We start from the raw sequence: 22500 nt of genomic DNA, 5'->3' as shown, positions 1-22500 counted from the left end.
TTTGCTGTGTCATAATAAAATAATAATAATAATAATAATAATAATAATAATAATACATCACACAGTCCTAGACACTTGGGAAGTGTTTGACTTGTGGTTTTGTGAAACGAAACCCAGCATATCTATCTTGTTTGCTGTGTCATAATAAAATAATAATAATAATAATAATAATAATAATAATAATACATCACACAGTCCTAGACACTTGGGAAGTGTTCGACTTGTGATTTTGTGAAACGAAACCCAGCATATCTATCTTGTTTGCTGTGTCATAATAAAATAATAATAATAATAATAATAATAATAATAATAATAATAATAATACATCACACAGTCCTAGACACTTGGGAAGTGTTCGACTTGTGATTTTGTGAAACGAAACCCAGCATATCTATCTTGTTTGCTGTGTCATAATAAAATAATAATAATAATAATAATAATAATAATAATAATAATAATAATAATACATCACACAGTCCTAGACACTTGGGAAGTGTTCGACTTGTGATTTTGTGAAACGAAACCCAGCATATCTATCTTGTTTGCTGTGTCATAATAAAATAATAATAATAATAATAATAATAATAATAATAATAATAATAATACATCACACAGTCCTAGACACTTGGGAAGTGTTCGACTTGTGATTTTGTGAAACGAAACCCAGCATATCTATCTTGTTTGCTGTGTCATAATAAAATAATAATAATAATAATAATAATAATAATAATAATAATACATCACACAGTCCTAGACACTTGGGAAGTGTTCGACTTGTGATTTTGTGAAACGAAATCCAGCATATCTATCTTGTTTGCTGTGTCATAATAAAATAATAATAATAATAATAATAATAATAATACATCACACAGTCCTAGACACTTGGGAAGTGTTCGACTTGTGATTTTGTGAAACGAAACCCAGCATATCTATCTTGTTTGCTGTGTCATACAACGTCGTTGTGTCAATAATAATAATAATAATATATACCAACATTAATAGCACTATAACAATGTGTTGGGATAAAATTTCGGATCTAATTGCACAGCGCAACTTGGAAACTCCCTATCCGATTAAGGGGGGAAATGGTGGTCTAGTCTTTTTGCTAGCTCTATGTTTTCTTGGACGTTTCTTATCCGCAGGGCCCCGCCCCTCTCTCTGTCAATCTCTCTCTCTCTCTGGTGACGTCACAGAAGAGGCCCGCGAGGAATGTCGCACTCCTGCGCCGCCGGGGCTCGCTCTCGCTTTACGGCCGCGCCGCGCGACGCTCCTCCTTTTCCTCTCCTCGCGAAGATGGCGGCGGCCGGGGTGAGCTCGCTTTCCTGAGGGGGGACCGGCGTCCATCCGCTTCCATCGGGTTCCTGGAGCGGCGGCGGGGCCTCGGAGGGAGGCGAGCGGGGAGAAGGGACCCCGGCGGAGGTTTTGGGACCCATATTGGGGCGGGGAAGCGGCCCGGTGGGCGAGAAATCCGGGCCGGGAGAGCCTCGGGTGGGAGTGTCGGGTGTCGAAGTTGCTTCTTGGGCCTAAAAGTCTGAGGAGAGGAGACAGTATAGCAGGCATGGGCCAACTTGGGTCCTTCAGGGGTTTTGGACTTCAACTCCCAGAATTCCTCACAGCCTCAGGCCCTTTCCTTTCCCCCCTCAGCCGCTTAAGCGGCTGAGGGGGAAAAGGAAGGGGCCTGAGGCTGTGAGGAATTCTGGGAGTTGAAGTCCAAAACCTCTGAAGGACCCAAGTTGGCCCATTCTTGCATTCAGCACACTGATATAATCCATTAATGTCTCTTATACAGTAGAGTCTCACTTATCCAACGTAAACGGGCCGGCAGAATGTTGGATAAGCGAATATGTTGGATAATAAGGAGAGATTAAGGAAAAGCCTATTAAACATCAAATTAGGTTATGATTTTACAAATTAAGCACCAAAACATCATGTTTTACAACAAATTTGACAGAAAAAGTAGTTCAATACTCAGTAATGCTATGTAGTAATTACTGTATTTACAAATTTAGCACCAAAATATCACAATATATTGAAAACATTGACTACAAAAATGCGTTGGATAATCCAGAACGTTGGATAAGCGAGTGTTGGATAAGTGAGACTCTACTGTATGTTGTTGTTCTGGCCTGTTTTGACAGCTGGGACTGAGAAGCCTTGTGGCAATATGGTGCCCATCATCCTGTTCTTTTGCTGTCATAATACTTTGCATTACTAGCCATTGTGGACTGCATTGCCCATCACCCTGTTCTCCTGCACGTTTTCGATCTCGTTTTGGGTCTCGTTTGTGGAGAGAATAAGCGGAGTATAAAGTATAAACATAATAGTAATAATACATGCTAATACTAATAATCGATACATAATATAAACATAATAATAATAGTGTAACAATGCATGCTAATACTAATATTAGTCTCTTGCACTCCTTAGCCGCTTTGGGTCTCGTTTGTGGAGAGAATAAGCAGAGTATAAATTATAAATATAATAGTAATAATATATGCTAATACTAATAATGGATACATAATATAAACATAATAATAATAATAATAGTGTAACAATGCATGCTAATACTAATATTAGTCTCTTGCGCTCCTTAGCCGCTTTGGGTCTCGTTTGTGGAGAGAATAAGCAGAGTATAAATTATAAATATAATAGTAATAATATATGCTAATACTAATAATGGATACATAATATAAACATCATAATAATAATAGTGTAACAATGCATGCTAATACTAATATTAGTCTCTTGCGCTCCTTAGCCGCTTTGGGTCTCGTTTGTGGAGAGAATAAGCAGAGTATAAATTATAAATATAATAGTAATAATATATGCTAATACTAATAATTGATACATAATATAAACATAATAATAATAATAATAGTGTAACAATGCATGCTAATACTAATATTAGTCTCTTGCGCTCCTTAGCCGCTTTGGGTCTCGTTTGTGGAGAGAATAAGCAGAGTATAAATTATAAATATAATAGTAATAATATATGCTAATACTAATAATCGATACATAATATAAACATAATAATAATAATAGTGTAACAATGCATGCTAATACTAATATTAGTCTCTTGCGCTCCTTAGCCGCTTTGGGTCTCGTTTGTGGAGAGAATAAGCAGAGTATAAATTATAAATATAATAGTAATAATATATGCTAATACTAATAATCGATACATAATATAAACATAATAATAATAATAGTGTAACAATGCATGCTAATACTAATATTAGTCTCTTGCGCTCCTTAGCCGCTTTGGGTCTCGTTTGTGGAGAGAATAAGCAGAGTATAAATTATAAATATAATAGTAATAATATATGCTAATACTAATAATGGATACATAATATAAACATCATAATAATAATAATAATAGTGTAACAATGCATGCTAATACTAATATTAGTCTCTTGCGCTCCTTAGCCGCTTTGGGTCTCGTTTGTGGAGAGAATAAGCAGAGTATAAATTATAAATATAATAGTAATAATATATGCTAATACTAATAATAGATACATAATATAAACATCATAATAATAATAGTGTAACAATGCATGCTAATACTAATATTAGTCTCTTGCGCTCCTTAGCCGCTTTGGGTCTCGTTTGTGGAGAGAATAAGCAGAGTATAAATTATAAATATAATAGTAATAATATATGCTAATACTAATAATAGATACATAATATAAACATCATAATAATAATAGTGTAACAATGCATGCTAATACTAATATTAGTCTCTTGCGCTCCTTAGCCGCTTTGGGTCTCGTTTGTGGAGAGAATAAGCAGAGTATAAATTATAAATATAATAGTAATAATATATGCTAATACTAATAATAGATACATAATATAAACATCATAATAATAATAGTGTAACAATGCATGCTAATACTAATATTAGTCTCTTGCACTCCTTAGCCGCTTTGGGTCTCGTTTGTGGAGAGAATAAGCGGAGTATAAATTATAAATATAATAGTAATAATATATGCTAATACTAATAATCGATACATAATATAAACATAATAATAATAGTGTAACAATGCATGCTAATACTAATATTAGTCTCTTGCGCTCCTTAGCCGCTTTGGGTCTCGTTTGTGGAGAGAATAAGCGGAGTATAAATAATAAACATAATAGTAATAATACATGCTAATACTAATAATAGATACATAGCCACTTTGAGTCTTGTTTGTGGAAAGAAAGTAGGGTATAAACATAATTGTAATAATAATAATAATAGTGTAACAATGCATGCTAATACTAATATTAGATACATAGCCACTTTGAGTTTTGTTTGTGGAGAGAATAAGCGGAGTATAAATCATAAACACGACAGTAATAATACATGCTAATACTAATAATCGATACATAGCCACTTTGAGTCTTGTTTGTGGAGAGAATAAGCGGAGTATAAATGATAAACATAATAGTAATAATACATGCTAATACTAATAATAGATACATAGCTACTTTGGGTCTCATTTGTGGAGAGAATAAGTGGGGTAAGAATACATAATAAATAATATATGATAATACTAATAATAGATACATAGCTACTTGTTTGTGGAAAGAAAGTAGGGTATAAACATAATATTCGTAGTAGTAATAATAATAATGTTTGTGGAGAGAATAAGCCGAGTATAAATAATAAACATAATAGTAATAATACATGCTAATACTAATAATAGATACATGGCCACTTTGATTCTTGTTTGTGGAGAGAAAGTAGGGTATAAACATAATATTTGTAATAATAATAAAGTAATAATAATGCATGCTAATACTAATAATAGATACATGGCCACTTTGAGTCTTGTTTGTGGAGAGAATAAGTGGGGTATAAATAAACAACAACAACAACAACAATAATAATAATACACGCTAATACTAATAATAGATACATAGCCACTTTGAGTCTTGTTTCTGGAGAGAAGTGGGGTATAAATAAACAATAATAATAATACATGCTAATACTAATAATAGATACATAGCTAGTTTGAGTCTTGTTTGTGTAAAGAAAGTGGGGTATAAATAAACATAATAATACATGCTAATCCTAATACATAGCCACTTTGGGTCTTGTTTGTGGCGAGAATAAGCAGGGTATAAACATCATAATAATAAGTAATAATGCATGCTAATACTAATAATAGATACATAGCCGCTTTGATTCTTGTTTTTGGAAAGTAAAATGGGCATAATAATAATAATAACCGATACATAGCCCCTTTGAGTCTTGTTTATTTAGACAATGTGGGGTATAAACATAATATTAATAATAATACATTCTAATACCAATAATAAGTACACTTTGAGTCTTGTTTGTGGAGAGAAAAAACTGGTTATAAATAAACAATAATAATACTGTAATAATTAGTGCTATAGTTGCCTTTAGCTCTTATGGCTATTTTGCTATACAATTTCCCCTAATCCTCATTTTCTGCTTTACCTCTCTGGGCATTTTGGACAGCATTTCCATTCATCCTGTTCTTCTGTTCTCTCTACTGCTTGGAAATACTTTGGATTGCTTTTCATTTGCGGATGGCAATGCCCATAATCCCCTTCTCCTCCCCTTCCTAGTGCTAATAGGGACTTTTGGCATTTGTAATCCAAAGCATATGTAGGGAAGATTATTAAAAGGAACATTTGGAAATGCCGACTGTGATATTTTTCTTTGCTAAGTGGAGTCTCCATGATCTGATCCGAGGCATATTCTACCTACTGTTACAACATGAACTTTATGATTGGATGATCTGAGAGCCTGTTGTCCTTGTGATGTTGAAGGATTCCTGTTCCCATCATCCTTAACCATCTTGGGGGGGGGGGGGGGGTAATGAGGTTGTATTCCATCAGCATCTGGGCCTCAAACTGGCGCCAGGATTTCCTATATGCAGTGAAACCACTTCTTTCAACACCAGTTTGAATCTGGTGGTCAGTGTAGATGTGTCTTTAATAGCTAAAGATGATATGGGTCAGTATTGGGAAAAGTATCTCCAGAACTGGGCAAATGGCAGTCCTATAGATTCAGTTTAAGGCTGTGAATGACTTCTATATCTATCTCCCAAAGAGGAATAAACGATGTTGAGCATAAATTGATTTGGTATATGACAGATTTCCATAGTGAGATGTGGCAAAGTGATAGAATGGCAGCTTGCCATGCCACATAGTTGAGGTTGTTCGTGGATAATGGGTGTGGTTTTGTGTAAGGAGGGATTGCACGGTTTAGTAGAGCTCTGTCTTGTATCCCCAATACACATTACCTATGTACAGTTCTAAAACAAAGCACCCATCTTTCCACATTCTAATCGCTGATATTGCGCAACCCTGTTATGCCACATCAGCATGAAAACCATAGAACAAATCTGTGCATCTATCTATCAATCTATCATCCTATACCATCTGCTGGATATTAATAATTAACAAAAGAATATCCAGGGTGAAATGGATCCTTAAGAATATTTTGAGGGAATTAGGACGATGGGTTTGTTTATTTCTGAAGATGGGAAGGCCCCAGAGCCCTTGGCGATAAATACTGCAGTGAACTTGCATAGCAGAGCTTTAAAAATCAATCTATTCAATCAGCAAGCCATGTGACTCTTTTGACTTTTTGCCTTCTTAGAACGCATTCTTGGAATCATCTTGGGATCCGCCTTAGTTGGGTCACTGAGTCGGATCCGGCTCCTCACCCTCGTTTTTCCTTCCACAGACTCTCTACACTTACCCAGAAAACTGGAGGGCTTTCAAGGTCCTCATCGCGGCCCAGTACAGCGGCGCCAAGATCAAGGTCCTCTCCACCCCACCCCAGTTCCACTTTGGACAGACCAACAAGACCCCTGAGTTCCTGAAGAAATTCCCAGTTGGGAAGGTGAGTCTCTGGGATGCAGCTGGAACCTATCATACTGGGAAACATGTTCTTGGGAGCTAAGTTCTGGTTGGTATTTGGCTGGGGAAGGCTCAATTTCAGAGAAGGTACTGGCAGGACCCACCTCTGGATGTTCCTTGCCGAAGAAAACCTTCTGAAATTCACAGGGTCCCCATAAGTTCACTTGCTCTTAAATTCATTGCTGTACATTGATTTAAAGTCGATACACACAGGATCTGACCTTGGCCCCTTTCCCCCAAATTTTCAAAGCATTGGGAAAAGGTGTCTTTGGATTGTCACCCCCAGCTGTGCTGGCTGGAGGATTCTGGGAATGGCAGTCCCAAAATAAGATTCTCAGTGAATCGCCAAAGGCTGGATTTCGGAGGAAAAGACTGGCAAAATTACCTCCTTGCCTAAGGAAAACTTTTATCATTTCATGGAGTGACCACTAAGTTCACAGATGACTTAAAGAAACTCTGCAGTCTGAAGAACTATATTTCCTAGCACTGATAGACTTAGCAGTAATGGTTTGTGTCCCTTTGGTGGCTTAAAAAAGCTCTTTCTTTGTAGGTCCCAGCTTTTGAAGGGGACGATGGGTTCTGCGTGTTTGAGAGCAACGCCATTGCACACTACGGTAACACTGTTCCCCATGTGTCTTTATCATTACCTCTGTTAGACTATTGGATTATGACCTGTTAGGATCAAAACCTATTGGGGATTATGATGGGGCTTCAATGAGGCACTGTTTTTTCACTGTTTTTGTTCCATTTTATTTGGAACCTGCATTTGTGTCTGCTGACATCTCCTTCATTCCTTCAGTCAGCAACGAAGAGCTGCGAGGAGCCACCAAGGAGGCGGCTGCCCAGGTCCTCCAGTGGGTGAGCTTTGCTGACAGCGATATTGTGCCCCCAGCCAGCACCTGGGTCTTCCCTACCTTGGGCATCATGCATTACAACAAGCAGGTAAAATCAGGATAGTAGACCATCTCCTTTATATCAATGTGGAGCTGTTGAGTTTCCATATCCAACGGCTTGAGATGCAAAGCTGTGTGCAAGTTTCATTGGCATTTGTTTACTTGTGAGCCACATTTGCTCCCAACATCATTTCAGAGTCCAGAAACCAGGCTTCCAATCTCCGCTCAGCCATAGAAATTCATGATGTCACCTTACACAATTTGCATGCTCTCCGCCCCTAAAAACCCTGTGATAAAGTCTCCATAAGTTACACTACTGTAGCAACGGCAAAGTCCTTGCATGGAAGACAACCTGAAAGAAAAACTGTCGGATTGGCTGCCAGAATTACAAAATCCATCCTGTCCAAACCTAGGGAGTTCTGTTGCTGCCAGTTACGAGATATATTTTATTAAAATGATGGAATCCTAACTAGGAGCGATCCCCAAGGGCCATCTAATTCAGCCTGTCTGACATAAATACATAAGAAATTACTTGAAAACACACAACAGCGACAAAATATCCCATGTGAAGTGTATTTTCACCATGTTTTTGTCCCTCCCTTATTTATATGAGGCCGAAGGAGAGGTCTTTCTTAAGACCTGGACCCCAACCAGAAGGGCTTTGTAATATTAATAATAATATCAATATTATTATTAATAATAATATCTATTATTAATGATAATATCAACATTATTATTGAAAAATTCCAGTTTTTTCATACAAGAGGGGGAAATACAGGAATCGGGTTTTTAAAATTGTGTCAGAAGCGACTTGAGAACATACTGCAAGTCGCTTCTGGTGTGAGAGAATTGGCTGTCGACAGAGACGTTGCCCAGGGGACACCTGGATATGTTACCATCCTATTGGGAGGCTTCTCTTGTGTCCCCGCAAGCTAGAGCTGACAGGCTGGAGCTCACCTCATCTCACAAATTTGAACCGCCAACCTTCAGGTCAGCAGTTCAGCTGGCACAAGGGTTGAACCCTTTTTAACCTGAGGAGTTGGGTAAAAAAGAAGAAAAGTGGAGGGTGGGGATAGTGGAGTTCTTATTAGTAGATTAAATCTTTGGAAATATCTAGTATGTCACAAAGCAAGAGAAAAACAGAGAAAGTGGGGTTTTGTTGGGATGGAATACAAAATTATAATTGTTACAATTAAATCTCCAAAAGATGCCAGAGATTTTATATATCCTCTATAACAAATCTAATTTTAAACCTAACAGTAGTATCTTCTTGTTCCTTCTTATATTGTTTCGTATTCTTATTTCTCTTCCAGCTTTTCTTTCTTGAGTGTTTATCTTGATTGTTCTTGATAAATGGTTTTTAACCTATTTTTTCCAATTATTATTATCTAAAAAGACAATGCTCCAGATATCCTTTGAACTGTCAGTGGATTAGTATTATTTAAACAAAAATGTACCATAAATTTATTTATTTGCGATATTTCTATCCCGCCTTTCTCTACCCCGAAGGGCTTTTTTTGATTTGGCCATTTTCTTGTTATACATCCTCCCTCCTTGCACTACCAAATGTTATATAAGTTATATATGACCAATCCAAATTTTTATATAGGCCATCCCATCAATTATTCAAGGTCCCTTGAATAATGTGGGGTAGGCACCTAATGGTATATATTTAGAATAGTGATAACCTTTTTCATCAACAATTCTTGGGTTCCCACACTTCTTGACACTTTTATGTATTTATTTGATTTAATGTTATTAGATTTGTTTGATTAAATGTTTCCAGTCCTTGTAGTCCTCCCTTTTTAAATGGTGCGCCCTTCCTGCCTCCCTTCACAGGCCACAGAGAGTGCAAAGGACGAAGTGAAGCGGATCCTGAGCCTCCTGGACTCCCACCTAAAGACCCGGACGTTCCTGGTGGGTGAGCGGGTCACCTTGGCCGACATCACCGTGGTCTGCACTCTCCTTTGGCTGTACAAACAGGTGAGAGACCCAGGCTGCTGCTATTATTATTATTATTATTATTATTATTATTATTATTATTATTACTATTACTATTACTATTATCTCAAGAATGCATTCCAACACCAATTTTCTTTTGGAGAATAATCCCAAATCAAATTGAAGGGGCTCTTCCAATGTGATATTCCTTTCCTGGCCTTTCCTAATGCCTCCCTCTCCGCACCCCTGTTGTTTTCAGGTTCTGGAGCCCTCCTTCCGCCAGTCTTATGGGAACGTGAACCGCTGGTTTGTGACCTGCATCAACCAGCCGCAGTTCAAGGCGGTCCTGGGAGAAGTGAAGCTCTGCGAGAAAATGGCCCAGTTTGACGGTAAGAGGGCTAAGAAGACCCCAGTGATCTGCATTTTTAATAATTTTTAAAATTAGATTATATAATATTAAATTGTACGGTGTTCCCTCACTTATTGCTGGGGTTAAGTTCCAGGACTACCCGTAATAAATGAAAATCCACAAAGTAGGGACACTATATTTATTTTAATATTTATACATTATTTTAGTAGTTACACACTATTTTAAGTCTTTATCAACCAACTGTGTGTTGATAAATCGCCGCCGCCTCCTCTCATTGCTGCTTGGGCTCCTTTTCCTTCCCTTCGGCTTCTCCTTCCTCCCTTAGGCTGTAAATTGTAATTTTTTTATGATTTTAAATAGTCTTTTAGAGTTTATTGAAAAACTGCGAAACAGTGAATCCATGAAAAGTGAACCGTGAAGTAGTGAGGGAAAACTGTATAGCAATTTCAGCCCATTCTTTATTCTGATCAATGCCTTCTATTTTCTGGGTTAAAAGTCATTTTTAATTCAACACTATTTTTATTTCTAATACTGTAACTTCTCACAGTCCCACCACATATGTATGAATGTTCCCATTTTACCATATTAATGCCAACATAGTTTTGATGTGCTTTTTGCAATATGGACTAGTTCAGGCCTGGGCCAACTTGGGCCTTCCCTTCAGGTATTTTGGACTTCAGCTCCCACAATTCCTAACAGCCTCAGGCCCCTTCCTTTTCCCCCTCAGCTGCTTAAGCCTTGCAGTTTTAAGGCCTGGCTGCTTCCTGCCTGGGGGAATCCTTTGTTGGGAGGTGTTAACGGGCCCTGTATGTTTCTTGTCTGGAACACCTCTTAAAGGATATCCCCAGGCAGAAAGTAGCCAGGCTTTGAAGCTGCAAGGCATTCAGTGCTTATCAAGCTTGCCAATTGCAACATTTCCACTTGCCTCAAGCAAACAAGAATTCTTTCTCTCACCCTGGACATTCCACACATATATAAACTATATTTTAACCGTATGTGTTTATATTTTTATACTTTTATATTCTTACATTGTATTAATTGTTTGTAATGGATTTTATTTACTGTTATGTTTATGTGTTGGCATCGAATTGTTGCCAGTTGTGTACACCGCCCTGAGTCCCTTTGGGTGAGAAGGGCGGGATATAAATGTTGGAAATAAATAAATATAAATCCCTCTTGCCTAGTTTCCAACAGACCTCACAACCTCTGAGGATGCCTGCTATAGATGTGGGCAAAATGTCAGGCAAGAATGCTTCTGGAACATGGCCAGACAGCCCGGGAAACTCACAGCAACCCATTTATTGATTTCTCAATTCTGGCCCATCTTTTTGACTCATCAAGATCTAACTCCAGTATTTTCACTAATTGACACTTAAAATAACTGGAGGCTCAGTGCTCCCCACCCTCCATTCTGCGTTTAACTCTCGTGTTCTGTAAGCAAAATCTGGGCTTTGCCTTCGCAGCTAAAAAGTTTGCGGAAAACCAGCCTAAGAAGGAAGCGCCCAAGAAGGAGAAGCAGCCCAAAGAGGAGAAGAAGGCCGAGAAGAAAGAGGAGAAGAAGCCAGAGCCCGAGGAAGAGCTGGATGAGTGTGAGCAGGCCTTGGCCGCCGAGCCCAAGTCCAAAGACCCCTTTGCACACCTGCCCAAGAGGTAAGGCCCCTGCAACGCAGAACTAAATGGTCTTTATGGTGGTGCCTTGAAGCCCCTCAAGAGGCTTCAATCTCCTCTTCTTTTGTTTGTCTTTCAAACTACAGAAAATGAGATTCCACCTGAACATTAGGCAGAACTTCCTCACTGTGAGAGCTGTTCAGCAGTGGAACTCTCTGCCGCAGAGTGTGGTGGAGGCTCCTTCTTTGGAGGCTTTTAAGCAAGACTGGATGGCCATCTGTCGGGGGGCGGGGCGGTCTGAATGCGATTGTCCTGCTTCTTGGCAGAATGTGGTTGGACTGAAGGGCCCATGAGTTCTGATTGAATCATCATAATAATAATACTTTATTTTTGTATCCCGCCACCATCTCTCCGAAGGGACTCGGGGCGGCTAACACGGGGCCAAGTTAACAATATAAAATATAACAAGTTAAATGAACAAGTTAAAATATAAAACAAGACAATAAAACAGGCAATAAGCAATATAAAAACACAAATGAATTCGGTACAGTTTTAACAAAAACAATATAAAAAGTTTTAAAACAATGTCAGCTTTGCCACCAAAATCAAGAGGAGTGAAGAGGGGGCAGAGTAAAATGCATGATAACAAGGTTATCCCCTGTTTTCTGAGTGTTGTTCTTTAAAATCTGGCCACCAGTATTCAAAAACTCTAAAATCAGGACAATAAAGAGCAACACTTTGTAAACGGGAATTCCAGACAGGAAACAATCAGGGCCCGCTAACACCTCCCAACAAAGGATTCCCCCAGGAAGGAAGCGGCCAGGCTTTGAAGGCCATTCAGTGCTAATCAAGCTGGCCAGTTGCAACAGTCACACTTGCCTCCAACAGACAAGAATTCTTTCTCCCACCCTGGACATTATTCCACAGATATATACAGTAGAGCCTCACTTATCCAATATAAACGGGCCGGCAGAACATTGGATAAGTGAATATGTTGGATAATAAGGAGGGATCAAGGAAAAGTCTATTAAACATCAAATTAGGTTATGATTTTACAAATTAAGCACAAATACAACAAATTTGACCAAAAAAGTAGTTCAATACGCAGTAATGTTATGTTGTAATTACTGTACAGTAGAATCTCACTTATCCAACACTCGCTTATCCAACGTTCTGGATTATCCAACGCATTTTTGTAGTCAATGTTTTCAATACATTGTGATATTTTGGTGCTAAATTTGTAAATACAGTAATTACTACATAGCATTACTGTGTATTGAACTACCTTTTCTGTCAAATTTGTTGTATAACATGTTTTGGTGCTTAATTTGTAAAATCATAACCTAATGTTTAATAGGCTTCTCCTTAATCTCTCCTTATTATCCAACATATTCGCTTATCCAACGTTTTGCCGGCCCGTTTACGTTGGATAAGCGAGACTACTGTATTTACAAATTTAGCACCAAAATATCACGATAGATTGAAAACATTGACTACAAAAATGGCTTGGATAATCCAGAGACTTGGATAAGTGAGACTCTACTGTATATATAAACACCACTTGCCTAGTTTCCAACAGACCTCACAACCTCTGGGGATTTCTGCCAAAGATGTGGGTGACACATGGCCAGACAGCCTGGAAAACTTACAGCAACCCAGTGATTTTGGCAATGAAAGCCTCCGACAACACAGTATCAAAAATCCTTCTTTATAATTTTTTTATTTTTATTACAATCAAGACTTGGAGGGTCATGACTATGTTTTGGTTACATTTCCTTTTTCCTCTCAGTTTCTAAACAGAGACTGGAAGGCCTTCTGTTGGGAGTGCTTTGATTGTGTCTTCCTGACTGGATGTCTTTTGGGGTCTCTTCCAACTCTATGATTCTGTGATTAGTTTTGTTTAATGCAAAGCATTACACAATGTTTAAAAGGAAGCAGCCACTAGGAGGCATCCGAATGCTGTGTTTGGTGGGCCACCTCCGCCCTGCCACGTGCCTTTTGTGCTGCCTTCCAGTCTGAGGCCGAGCCCACATTCCTCTTCTGTGGGGCCAAAGGGAGCAACTCTTGTTCCTCCGCACTTTGGGGGCCACACTATTATTGCCCCCGTGATGCAAGACTCTTGGAAGATGCAAAGATAGTTTTTCTTTCTTAGAATCCTAGAGTTGCTCAAAAGCCTCCAGAGAATCATTATTATCCAAACATCATCATTATTGATTTCTAGAGTAGGAAGGGACCTAAAAGTAATCCAGTCCAACTCCATTTCTGCCAGACAGAGATACAATACAATCCCTCCTGACATAACTATCCAGCCATGTGTCGAGGTCTCCTCTGGAGGTATATAAACCAAGGCTGGCTGGCCATCTATTGGGAAGGCAAATTATAATGATAAATACACACAAATGTCTATGCTAGACAATGTCGAAGAGATAAACAAACACTATAAAGGTTCAAAACATAAAAAGAGAGGTGTATGTTAGAGCATCTTGCAAAGGCCACAGAAATAGTCAGGCCTCTCTGAGTATAGAGCTATCTTCCTTCTATGTAAAAAGGATAAGCGAATACTATAAAGTTTCAAAACATAAGTTGCACTATGTAATTCAGAACACCATATACATGCAATATTACCTGAGAGTTAACAGCAATAATGAAAATAATAAGTACAGTCGACTGTTATAATCCACAGCAGTATCTTCCAGACTGTAATAGTCTCCACTATTTAAACATCAATTGAATTTGGCTACCGAAATAATATAAACACATTCAACCTTTGCAAAATAATATTGGTTAATATATCTTTTAAGACTTCACAGGTATTGAAAAGCTTGTTCCAAAAAACCTTGACCAAAAGTTCTGTAGATTCTTTGAGATCCTGTGTTGATGACTTAAATGTATAGCATATCTCTTGAAATTACAGTCTATTGGAAATAAGTTCAGTTTCTCAAAAGTAAGATCCCAAGTCTGGGGAACAAACTATGCATGAATGTTGTCAAAAAGAGCCCCACTAAGTAGCTGGATTAAATCTCTCTTTGGAGGGGTTTAGGCAGAAGCTGGATAGCCATCTGTCGGGAGGGCTTCAATTGGGTCTTCCCTTCTGGCAGAAATTGGGTTGGACTGGATGGCTCTTGGGATCTCTTCCAACTCTATGATTCAATAATCATGATAATAATAATCTATGGTGATGGTGACTCCTTCCCTGGTGGTTCCTAAGCAGAGGTTGGGTGGCCATCTGTCGGGAGGGCTTCGATGGGGTCTTCCCGCCTGGCTGAAATTGGGTTGGATGGCCTCTGGGGTACCTTCAGACTCCATAATTGTGAGCTTTGTACCCAAAATGTGGATGCATAGAAGGGAATATAAGGCGGTATATAATAAAGATGATGATGATGATGATGATGATGATGATGATGATGATGATGATGATTATTATTATTATTATTATTATTATTATTATTATTAGAAACACAACAAGTTGAGTCCACAGCAGACACTCTGCTGGCTATTGTATTGGATCCCACGTTGGACACTTCCCAAGTGTCTAGGACTGTGTGATGTATTATTATTTTTATTATTATTATTATTTATTATTATTTGAAACACAAGTTGAGTCCACAGCAGACACTGCTGGCTATTGTATTGGATCACACGCCGGACACTTCCCAAGTGTCTAGGACTGTGTGGTGTATCGGTGAATAATGTGTGCAGATCTGGGTAGAGTGGCCTTTTGCAGCTGGCTGGTGGGGATTTTGTCAGTGGCAATTGTGTTCAAGTGCAGGCCAAGGTCTTTAGGCACTGCACCCAGTGTGCCCATCACCACTGGGACCACCTTGACTGGCTTGTGCCAGAGTCTTTGCAATTCGATCTTTAAATCCTCATATTGTGTCAGCTTTTCCAGTTGTTTTTCTTCAATCCTGCTGTCCCCTGGGATTGCGACATCGACAATCCATACTTTGTCTTTTAACACGATCGTGAGGTCAGGAGTCTTGTGCTGCAAAACCCTGTCTGTCTGAATTCGGAAGTCCTAGAGTAGCTTGACATGCTCATTCTCTGTCACTTTTTCCGGCTTGTGAGCCCACCAGTTCTTGGTCGCAGGCAGATGGTCTTTGTGGCACAAGTTCCAATGAATCATTTGAGCAACGGTGTTATGCTTCTGCTTGTAGTCTGTCTGTGCAATCTTCTTGCAGCAGCTGAGGATGTAGTCTGTCTGTGCAATCTTCTTGCAGCAGCTGAGGATGTGATTATTATTATTATTATTATTATTATTACCACTGTATCAGAAACTCCCCCGTGTGGTGCTTTACTCCTTGGTTGTGTGGTCTCTTCCTCCAGCCCCTTCGTCCTGGACGAGTTCAAGCGCAAATACTCCAACGAGGACACCCTGACGGTGGCCCTGCCCCACTTCTGGGAGCACTTTGACAAGGAGGGCTGGTCTATCTGGTACGCCGAGTACCGCTTCCCCGAGGAGCTTGCCCAGACCTTCATGAGCTGCAACCTGATCACTGGTAAGATGCGCCTCGGTTTCCCTCCTACGATCCCTGTTTATCTCGGTCGAGACTCAGCGTCAGTCTCTTTGCTCCCTGCCAGGCATGTTCCAGCGCCTGGACAAGCTGCGTAAGAACGCGTTCTCCTCCGTCATCCTTTTTGGCGCTAACAACGACAGCAGCATTTCGGGCGTTTGGGTCTTCCGTGGGCAGGAACTGGCTTTTCCGGTGAGTATTTCCCAGAATATTTTTACCATTGCTTTCCAGTCTAGGGAACGATGAATACGACAGTAGCTCATACAGTCATATGATTAACCCTCGAGTAAAAAGATTGTACAGTGAACACACACGACCTCGCAATGAAATGGAAGAAAAGGGTGTCATAAGTAGCTCTCGCATTACGCCGTGAATTGTGTGCACATTGATGTGTTCAGCTGCTCGGTTTTTGAATACGGTTGCCTAATATAAGTCACATGGGAGTCCCAACAAAATGCAATGTTTAGAAGGACAACCAAAGCATCAGGATCAAGACAAGGAAGGGATGAGAGGAAAAGAAAGCAAGACTCTACTGTATATCTATAAAAAATATATGATACTACGTAATATAATAATAATATATTAACAATGTGTAATAATAACATGTAAAATAACAATATTGCCATAATATAATAGTAATCTATATATATAAAAGGGTAATGAAATTTCGGCCTAGGACAAAACAACAAAACTACACACCCCAGAAACACTAAACTTGGCAGCACAACCCCTCATCCATTACTCTATGTTCATACAATAAAAAGAAAAGAAAAACAAAGTCCTAATTAGAGGGAGAGGAATAATTGTTTTTATCTAATTGCTGCCAGTTAGAAGGCTAAGCTCCGCCCACTTAGTCTCCTAGCAACCCACTCAGCCCAGGGGACAGGCAGAGTTAGGCCTCACTTAGGCCTCTTGCACACTGCCTATAAAATACAGATTATCTGATTTTAACTGGATTATATGGCAGTGTAGACTCAGCTATATAACCCATTTATAATCTTAAATTATCTTCTTTGCACTTGATTATCTTGACTCCACACTGCCATATAATCCACTTCAGTGTGCATTTTATCCAGCTGTGTAGAAGGGGCCTCATATAATCCAGTTCTAAGCAGATAATATAATATACTTTATTTCCCATACCACCAGACTTTGTCACAGCAACGTGTGGCCGGGCACAGCTAGTATAATATAATGCAGTAATATTAACAATAATAATGCAGAACTCTGGCTTCAAGGGCTTTTCCCTTGGTATAATGCTACTTGTTGATCCCACATGGGTGGAGTATTTGAACGTAGGATGCTGGGAGACCAGGGTTCGAATCCTTTCTTGGCCCTGGGAACCCACACGGTGACTTTGGGTTTGTTTTTTGGGGCCTTGTTGAGTCCGGATAAAGAGTAACCCATGGGTCCTCTGTGTGTCTCCTGCAGCTGAGCCCCGACTGGCAGGTGGACTACGAATCGTACACTTGGAGGAAGCTGGACCCGGAGAGCGCCGAGTGCAAGACGCTGGTGAAGGAGTACTTCCTGTGGGAAGGGGAGTTCAAGCACGTGGGCAAGCCCGTCAACCAGGGCAAGATCTTCAAGTGATGCCGCTCCCGGGGGCGGCCCCGGACCCTCCCCCAAACATGGACCTCGAGGCGGAGGAGGAGGCGCTTTCCGCGTCTGTCTGTCCGTCCTCCGCCAGTAGTAGAAACCCCGACAGGAGGAGAGAGAGTGTGACGGTCGGTCGTCAGGCATGAATTAAAAACCTGAGTGTGCTATTAGGCCCCCCTGTGTCTTGTGTCCCTAGCCAGCCCGGGCATTCCCCAGGTTGTTATTCTCCTAGTTAAGAACACATCAGCATTATCAGAGGTCATCTAGACCAGGGGTCCCCAAACTAAGGCCATCAAAGCCATTCATCCGGCCCCCATGACACAAGGGCATAAGGGGGTTGGACTAAATGACCCAAGGGGTTTCTTCTTCTCTTACAACCCCTATTATTATTATTATTATTATTATTATTATTATTATTATTATTGACATTAATGCTGGGTGGCCATCTGTCAGGGGTGCTTTGCTTGTGCTTTTGGTGCACAGAGGCAGACGGGGGTTGGACTTAATGTTCCCAAGGTGTGTCTTCTAACCCTCTTTATTAATTTTTTATTATTATTATTATTATTATTATTAACATTGAGGCTGGGTGGCCATCTGTCAGGGGTGCTTTGCTTGTGTTTTCGGTGCACAAAGGCAGAAGGGGATTGGACTCAATGGCCCAAAGGGTCTCTTCCAACCCTTTTTAAATTATTATTGCCATTATTATTATTATTATTAACATTGAGGCTGGGTGGCCATCTGTCAGGGGTGCTTTGCTTGTGCTTTTGGTGCACAAAGGCAGAAGGGGATTGGACTCAATGGCCTAAAGGGTCTCTTCCAACCCTTTTTAAATTATTATTGCCATTATTATTATTATTATTAACATTGAGGCTGGGTGGCCATCTGTCAGGGGTGCTTTGCTTGTGCTTTTGGTGCACAAAGGCAGAAGGGGATTGGACTCAATGGCCTAAAGGGTCTCTTCCAACCCTTTTTAAATTATTATTGCCATTATTATTATTATTATTAACATTGAGGCTGGGTGGCCATCTGTCAGGGGTGCTTTGCTTGTGCTTTTGGTGCACAAAGGCAGAAGGGGATTGGACTCAATGGCCTAAAGGGTCTCTTCCAACCCTTTTTAAATTATTATTGCCATTATTATTATTATTATTAACATTGAGGCTGGGTGGCCATCTGTCAGGGGTGCTTTGCTTGTGTTTTTGGTGCACAAAGGCAGAAGGGGATTGGACTCAGTGGCCCAAAGGGTCTCTTCCAACCCTCTTTTTATTATTATTGCTGTTATTATTATTACCATTATTATTATTAATAATAATTATTATTATTGCTCGGTGGCCACGGTCCGAAGGATTGTGAACTGGCCCCCTGCTTAAAAAGTTTGGCGACCCCTGATCTAGACCATCCCAAGAAGGAAGAACCTCTTACCCTTCAAAGGGAGAATCCAATAGATAGGGGAAAGGGGGCATCTAATGGTCATCTAGACCATCCCAAGAAGAAGTCTATTCTCCTTCAAACGGAGAATCCAATATAAAGGGGTCCCCAGAGGTCATCTAGACCATCCCAAGACGGAAGAGCCTCTTACCCTTCAAAGGGAGAATCCAATAGAAAGGGGTCCCCAGAGGTCATCTAGACCATCCCAAGAAGGAAGAACCTCTTATCCTTCAAAGGAAGTCCACAGAATCCAATTGAGTGGGGAAAGGAATCCATAAAGGTCATCTAGACCATCCCAAGAAGGAAAATCCTCTTATCCTTCAAAGGGAGAATCCAATAGAAAGGGGTCCCCAGAGGTCATCTAGACCATCCCAAGACGGAAGAGCCTCTTACCCTTCAAAGGGAGAATCAATAGACAGGGGAATGGGGGCGTCTAAGGGTCATCTAGACCATCCCAAGAAGGAAGATCCTCTTATCCTTCAAAGGGAGTCCACAGAATCCAATTGAGTGGGGGAAAGGAATCCATAAAGGTCATCTAGACCATCCCAAGAAGAAGTCTATTCTCCTTCAATGGGAGACTCCAATAGAAAGGGCCCCCCAGAGGTCATCTAGACCATCCCAAGAAGGAAGAACCTCTTATCCTTCAAAGGAAGTCCACAGAATCCAATTGAGTGGGGAAAGGAATCCATAAAGGTCATCTAGACCATCCCAAGAAGGAAGATCCTCTTATTCTTCAAAGGGAGAATCCAATAGACAGGGGAAAGGGGGCATCTAACGGTCATCTAAACCATCCCAAGAAGGAATAACCTCTTATCCTTGAATGGGATAATTCAATTGAGTGGGAAAAGGAGTCCTTAAAGGTCATCTAGACCACCATCCCAAGAAGGACAAGCTTATTCTCCTTCAAAGGGAGTCAATAGAATCCAATAGAGAGGGGAAAGAGGGCCCTTAAAGGTCATCTAGACCATCCCAAGATGAAACCTATTCTCCTTCAAAGGGAGAATCCAATAGAAAGGGGTCCCCAGAGGTCATCTAGACCATTCCAAGATGGAAGAGCCTCTTTTCCTTCAACAGGAGTCCATAGATTTCAATAGAGAGGGGAAAGGGGTCCCCACAGGTCATTTAGACCATCCTGAGCGGGAAGATTCTTCAAAGAGCGAATCCAATAGAGAGGGGAAAAGATCATCTAGACCATCCCAAGAAGAGCCTCTTACCCTTCAAAGGTAGTCATTAGAATCCTATAGAGAGGGGAAAGGGGGCCCTTGGAGGTCATCTAGACCATCCCATGAAGGAAGAGGAAGTCCATACGGTTCTTTTAGGATATCCTTCTGATTCTTAAATCTTAGTACAGTGTGTGGATTGAGGCCAGGGTTCAAATCCCGGCTGGGCCGTGAACCCCACTGGGTGGCCTTGGCATCTTCTCCGCCCTGGATAAAGATCTCCATGAATCGGAAGCGGTTCAAAGTCCCGAATCGAGACAGGTTAAGTGCGCAAAAACGCCAGTCGGTCCTGCTGGAGTTATGCAAGGCGGTCTGGCCGGGCCTGTTCAGCCAGGGCCCAAAAATAGGTGGAGGTGGTGGCATGTTCCTCCCGACTGGCTGGACTGGTTTGGGAGCGTGGCGGCCCTTCCCTCTCGGCTGCCAAGCTATTTATGGGGAGGAAGCCGGGATGCCTTGGTCCGGGGAGCGAAAACACTCCTTGGCTATTGATTCCGGCTCTGCAAATAAGGCAGGCTTCGGGGAGGTGCCCCATAGAGAGACAGGGCTGGGAGGAAGGGATCTTCAAAGGCACCATCCGATCCCTCCCGACAGATAGCCACTCCTCCTCTGCTTCAAAAGATTCAAAGAATGAGGCTCCATTATTATTATTATTATTATTATTATTATTATTATTATTATTATTATTACTGGATCTTATAGTTGGGAGGGACCCCAAAGGCCATCCAGTCCCAAGCCCCTCAAAGGAAGGCACCATCCGATCCCTCCCGACAGATAGTCACTCCTCTGCTTCAAAAGATTCAAAGAATGAAGTTCCATCATCATCATTTCTGAATTTTATAGTTGGGAGGGACCCCAAAGGCCATCCAGTCCCAAGCCCCTCAAAGGAAGGCACCATCCGATCCCTCCCGACAGATAGCCACTCCTCTGCTTCAAAAGATTCAAAGAATGAGGTTCCATCATCATCATCATTATTACTTAATTTTATAGTTGGGAGGGACCCCAAAGGCCATCCTGTCCCAACCCTCTCAAAGGAAGGCACCATCCGATCCCTCCCGACAGATAGCCACTCTGCCTCTGCTTCAAAAGATTCAAAGAATGAGGTTCCATCATCATCATTATTATTACTGAATCTTATAGTTGGGAGGGACCCCAAAGGCCATCCAGCCCCAACCCTCTCAAAGGAAGGCACCATCCGATCCCTCCCAACAGATAGCCACTCTGCCTCTGCTTCAAAACATCCAAAGAATGAGGCTCCATCATTATTATTATTATTACTGGATCTTATAGTTGGGAGGGACCCCAAAGGCCATCCAGTCCCAAGCCCCTCAAAGGAAGGCACCATCCAATCCCTCCCGACAGATAGCCACTCCGCCTCTGCTTCAAAACATCCAAAGAATGAGGCTCCATTATTATTATTATTATTATTATTATTATTATTATTTTACTGGATCTTATAGTTGGGAGGGACCCCAAAGGCCATCCAGTCCCAAGCCCCTCAAAGGAAGGCACCATCCAATCCCTCCCGACAGATAGCCACTCCGCCTCTGCTTCAAAACATCCAAAGAATGAGGCTCCATTATTATTATTATTATTATTATTATTATTATTTTACTGGATCTTATAGTTGGGAGGGACCCCAAAGGCCATCCAGTCCCAAGCCCCTCAAAGGAAGGCACCATCCAATCCCTCCCGACAGATAGCCACTCCGCCTCTGCTTCAAAACATCCAAAGAATGAGGCTCCATTATTATTATTATTATTATTATTATTATTATTATTATTATTTTACTGGATCTTATAGTTGGGAGGGACCCCAAAGGCCATCCAGTCCCAAGCCCCTCAAAGGAAGGCACCATCCAATCCCTCCCGACAGATAGCCACTCCGCCTCTGCTTCAAAACATCCAAAGAATGAGGCTCCATTATTATTATTATTATTATTATTATTATTATTATTATTATTATTTTACTGGATCTTATAGTTGGGAGGGACCCCAAAGGCCATCCAGTCCCAAGCCCCTCAAAGGAAGGCACCATCCAATCCCTCCCGACAGATAGCC

General features: G+C 40.7%; 1 protein-coding gene across 1 annotated transcript; it reads left to right on the top strand.

Annotated features, from left to right (window-relative positions):
• Positions 1–1171: 1171 nt before the first annotated feature.
• eef1g (eukaryotic translation elongation factor 1 gamma) lies at positions 1172–17965 on the top strand. Its single transcript, XM_062964937.1, has 10 exons — positions 1172–1308; positions 6704–6862; positions 7430–7493; positions 7679–7821; positions 9612–9755; positions 9973–10102; positions 11547–11733; positions 16015–16187; positions 16270–16394; positions 17634–17965. The coding sequence occupies exons 1-10, from the start codon at positions 1210–1212 to the stop codon at positions 17790–17792; spliced, it is 1383 nt and encodes a 460-aa protein (XP_062821007.1). The 5' UTR covers positions 1172–1209; the 3' UTR covers positions 17793–17965.
• Positions 17966–22500: the final 4535 nt, after the last annotated feature.

Source organism: Anolis carolinensis, unplaced genomic scaffold (genome assembly GCF_035594765.1).
Source record: "Anolis carolinensis isolate JA03-04 unplaced genomic scaffold, rAnoCar3.1.pri scaffold_14, whole genome shotgun sequence".
Lineage (NCBI taxonomy): Eukaryota > Metazoa > Chordata > Lepidosauria > Squamata > Dactyloidae > Anolis > Anolis carolinensis.
This window is presented reverse-complemented; position numbering and strand designations above follow the sequence as displayed.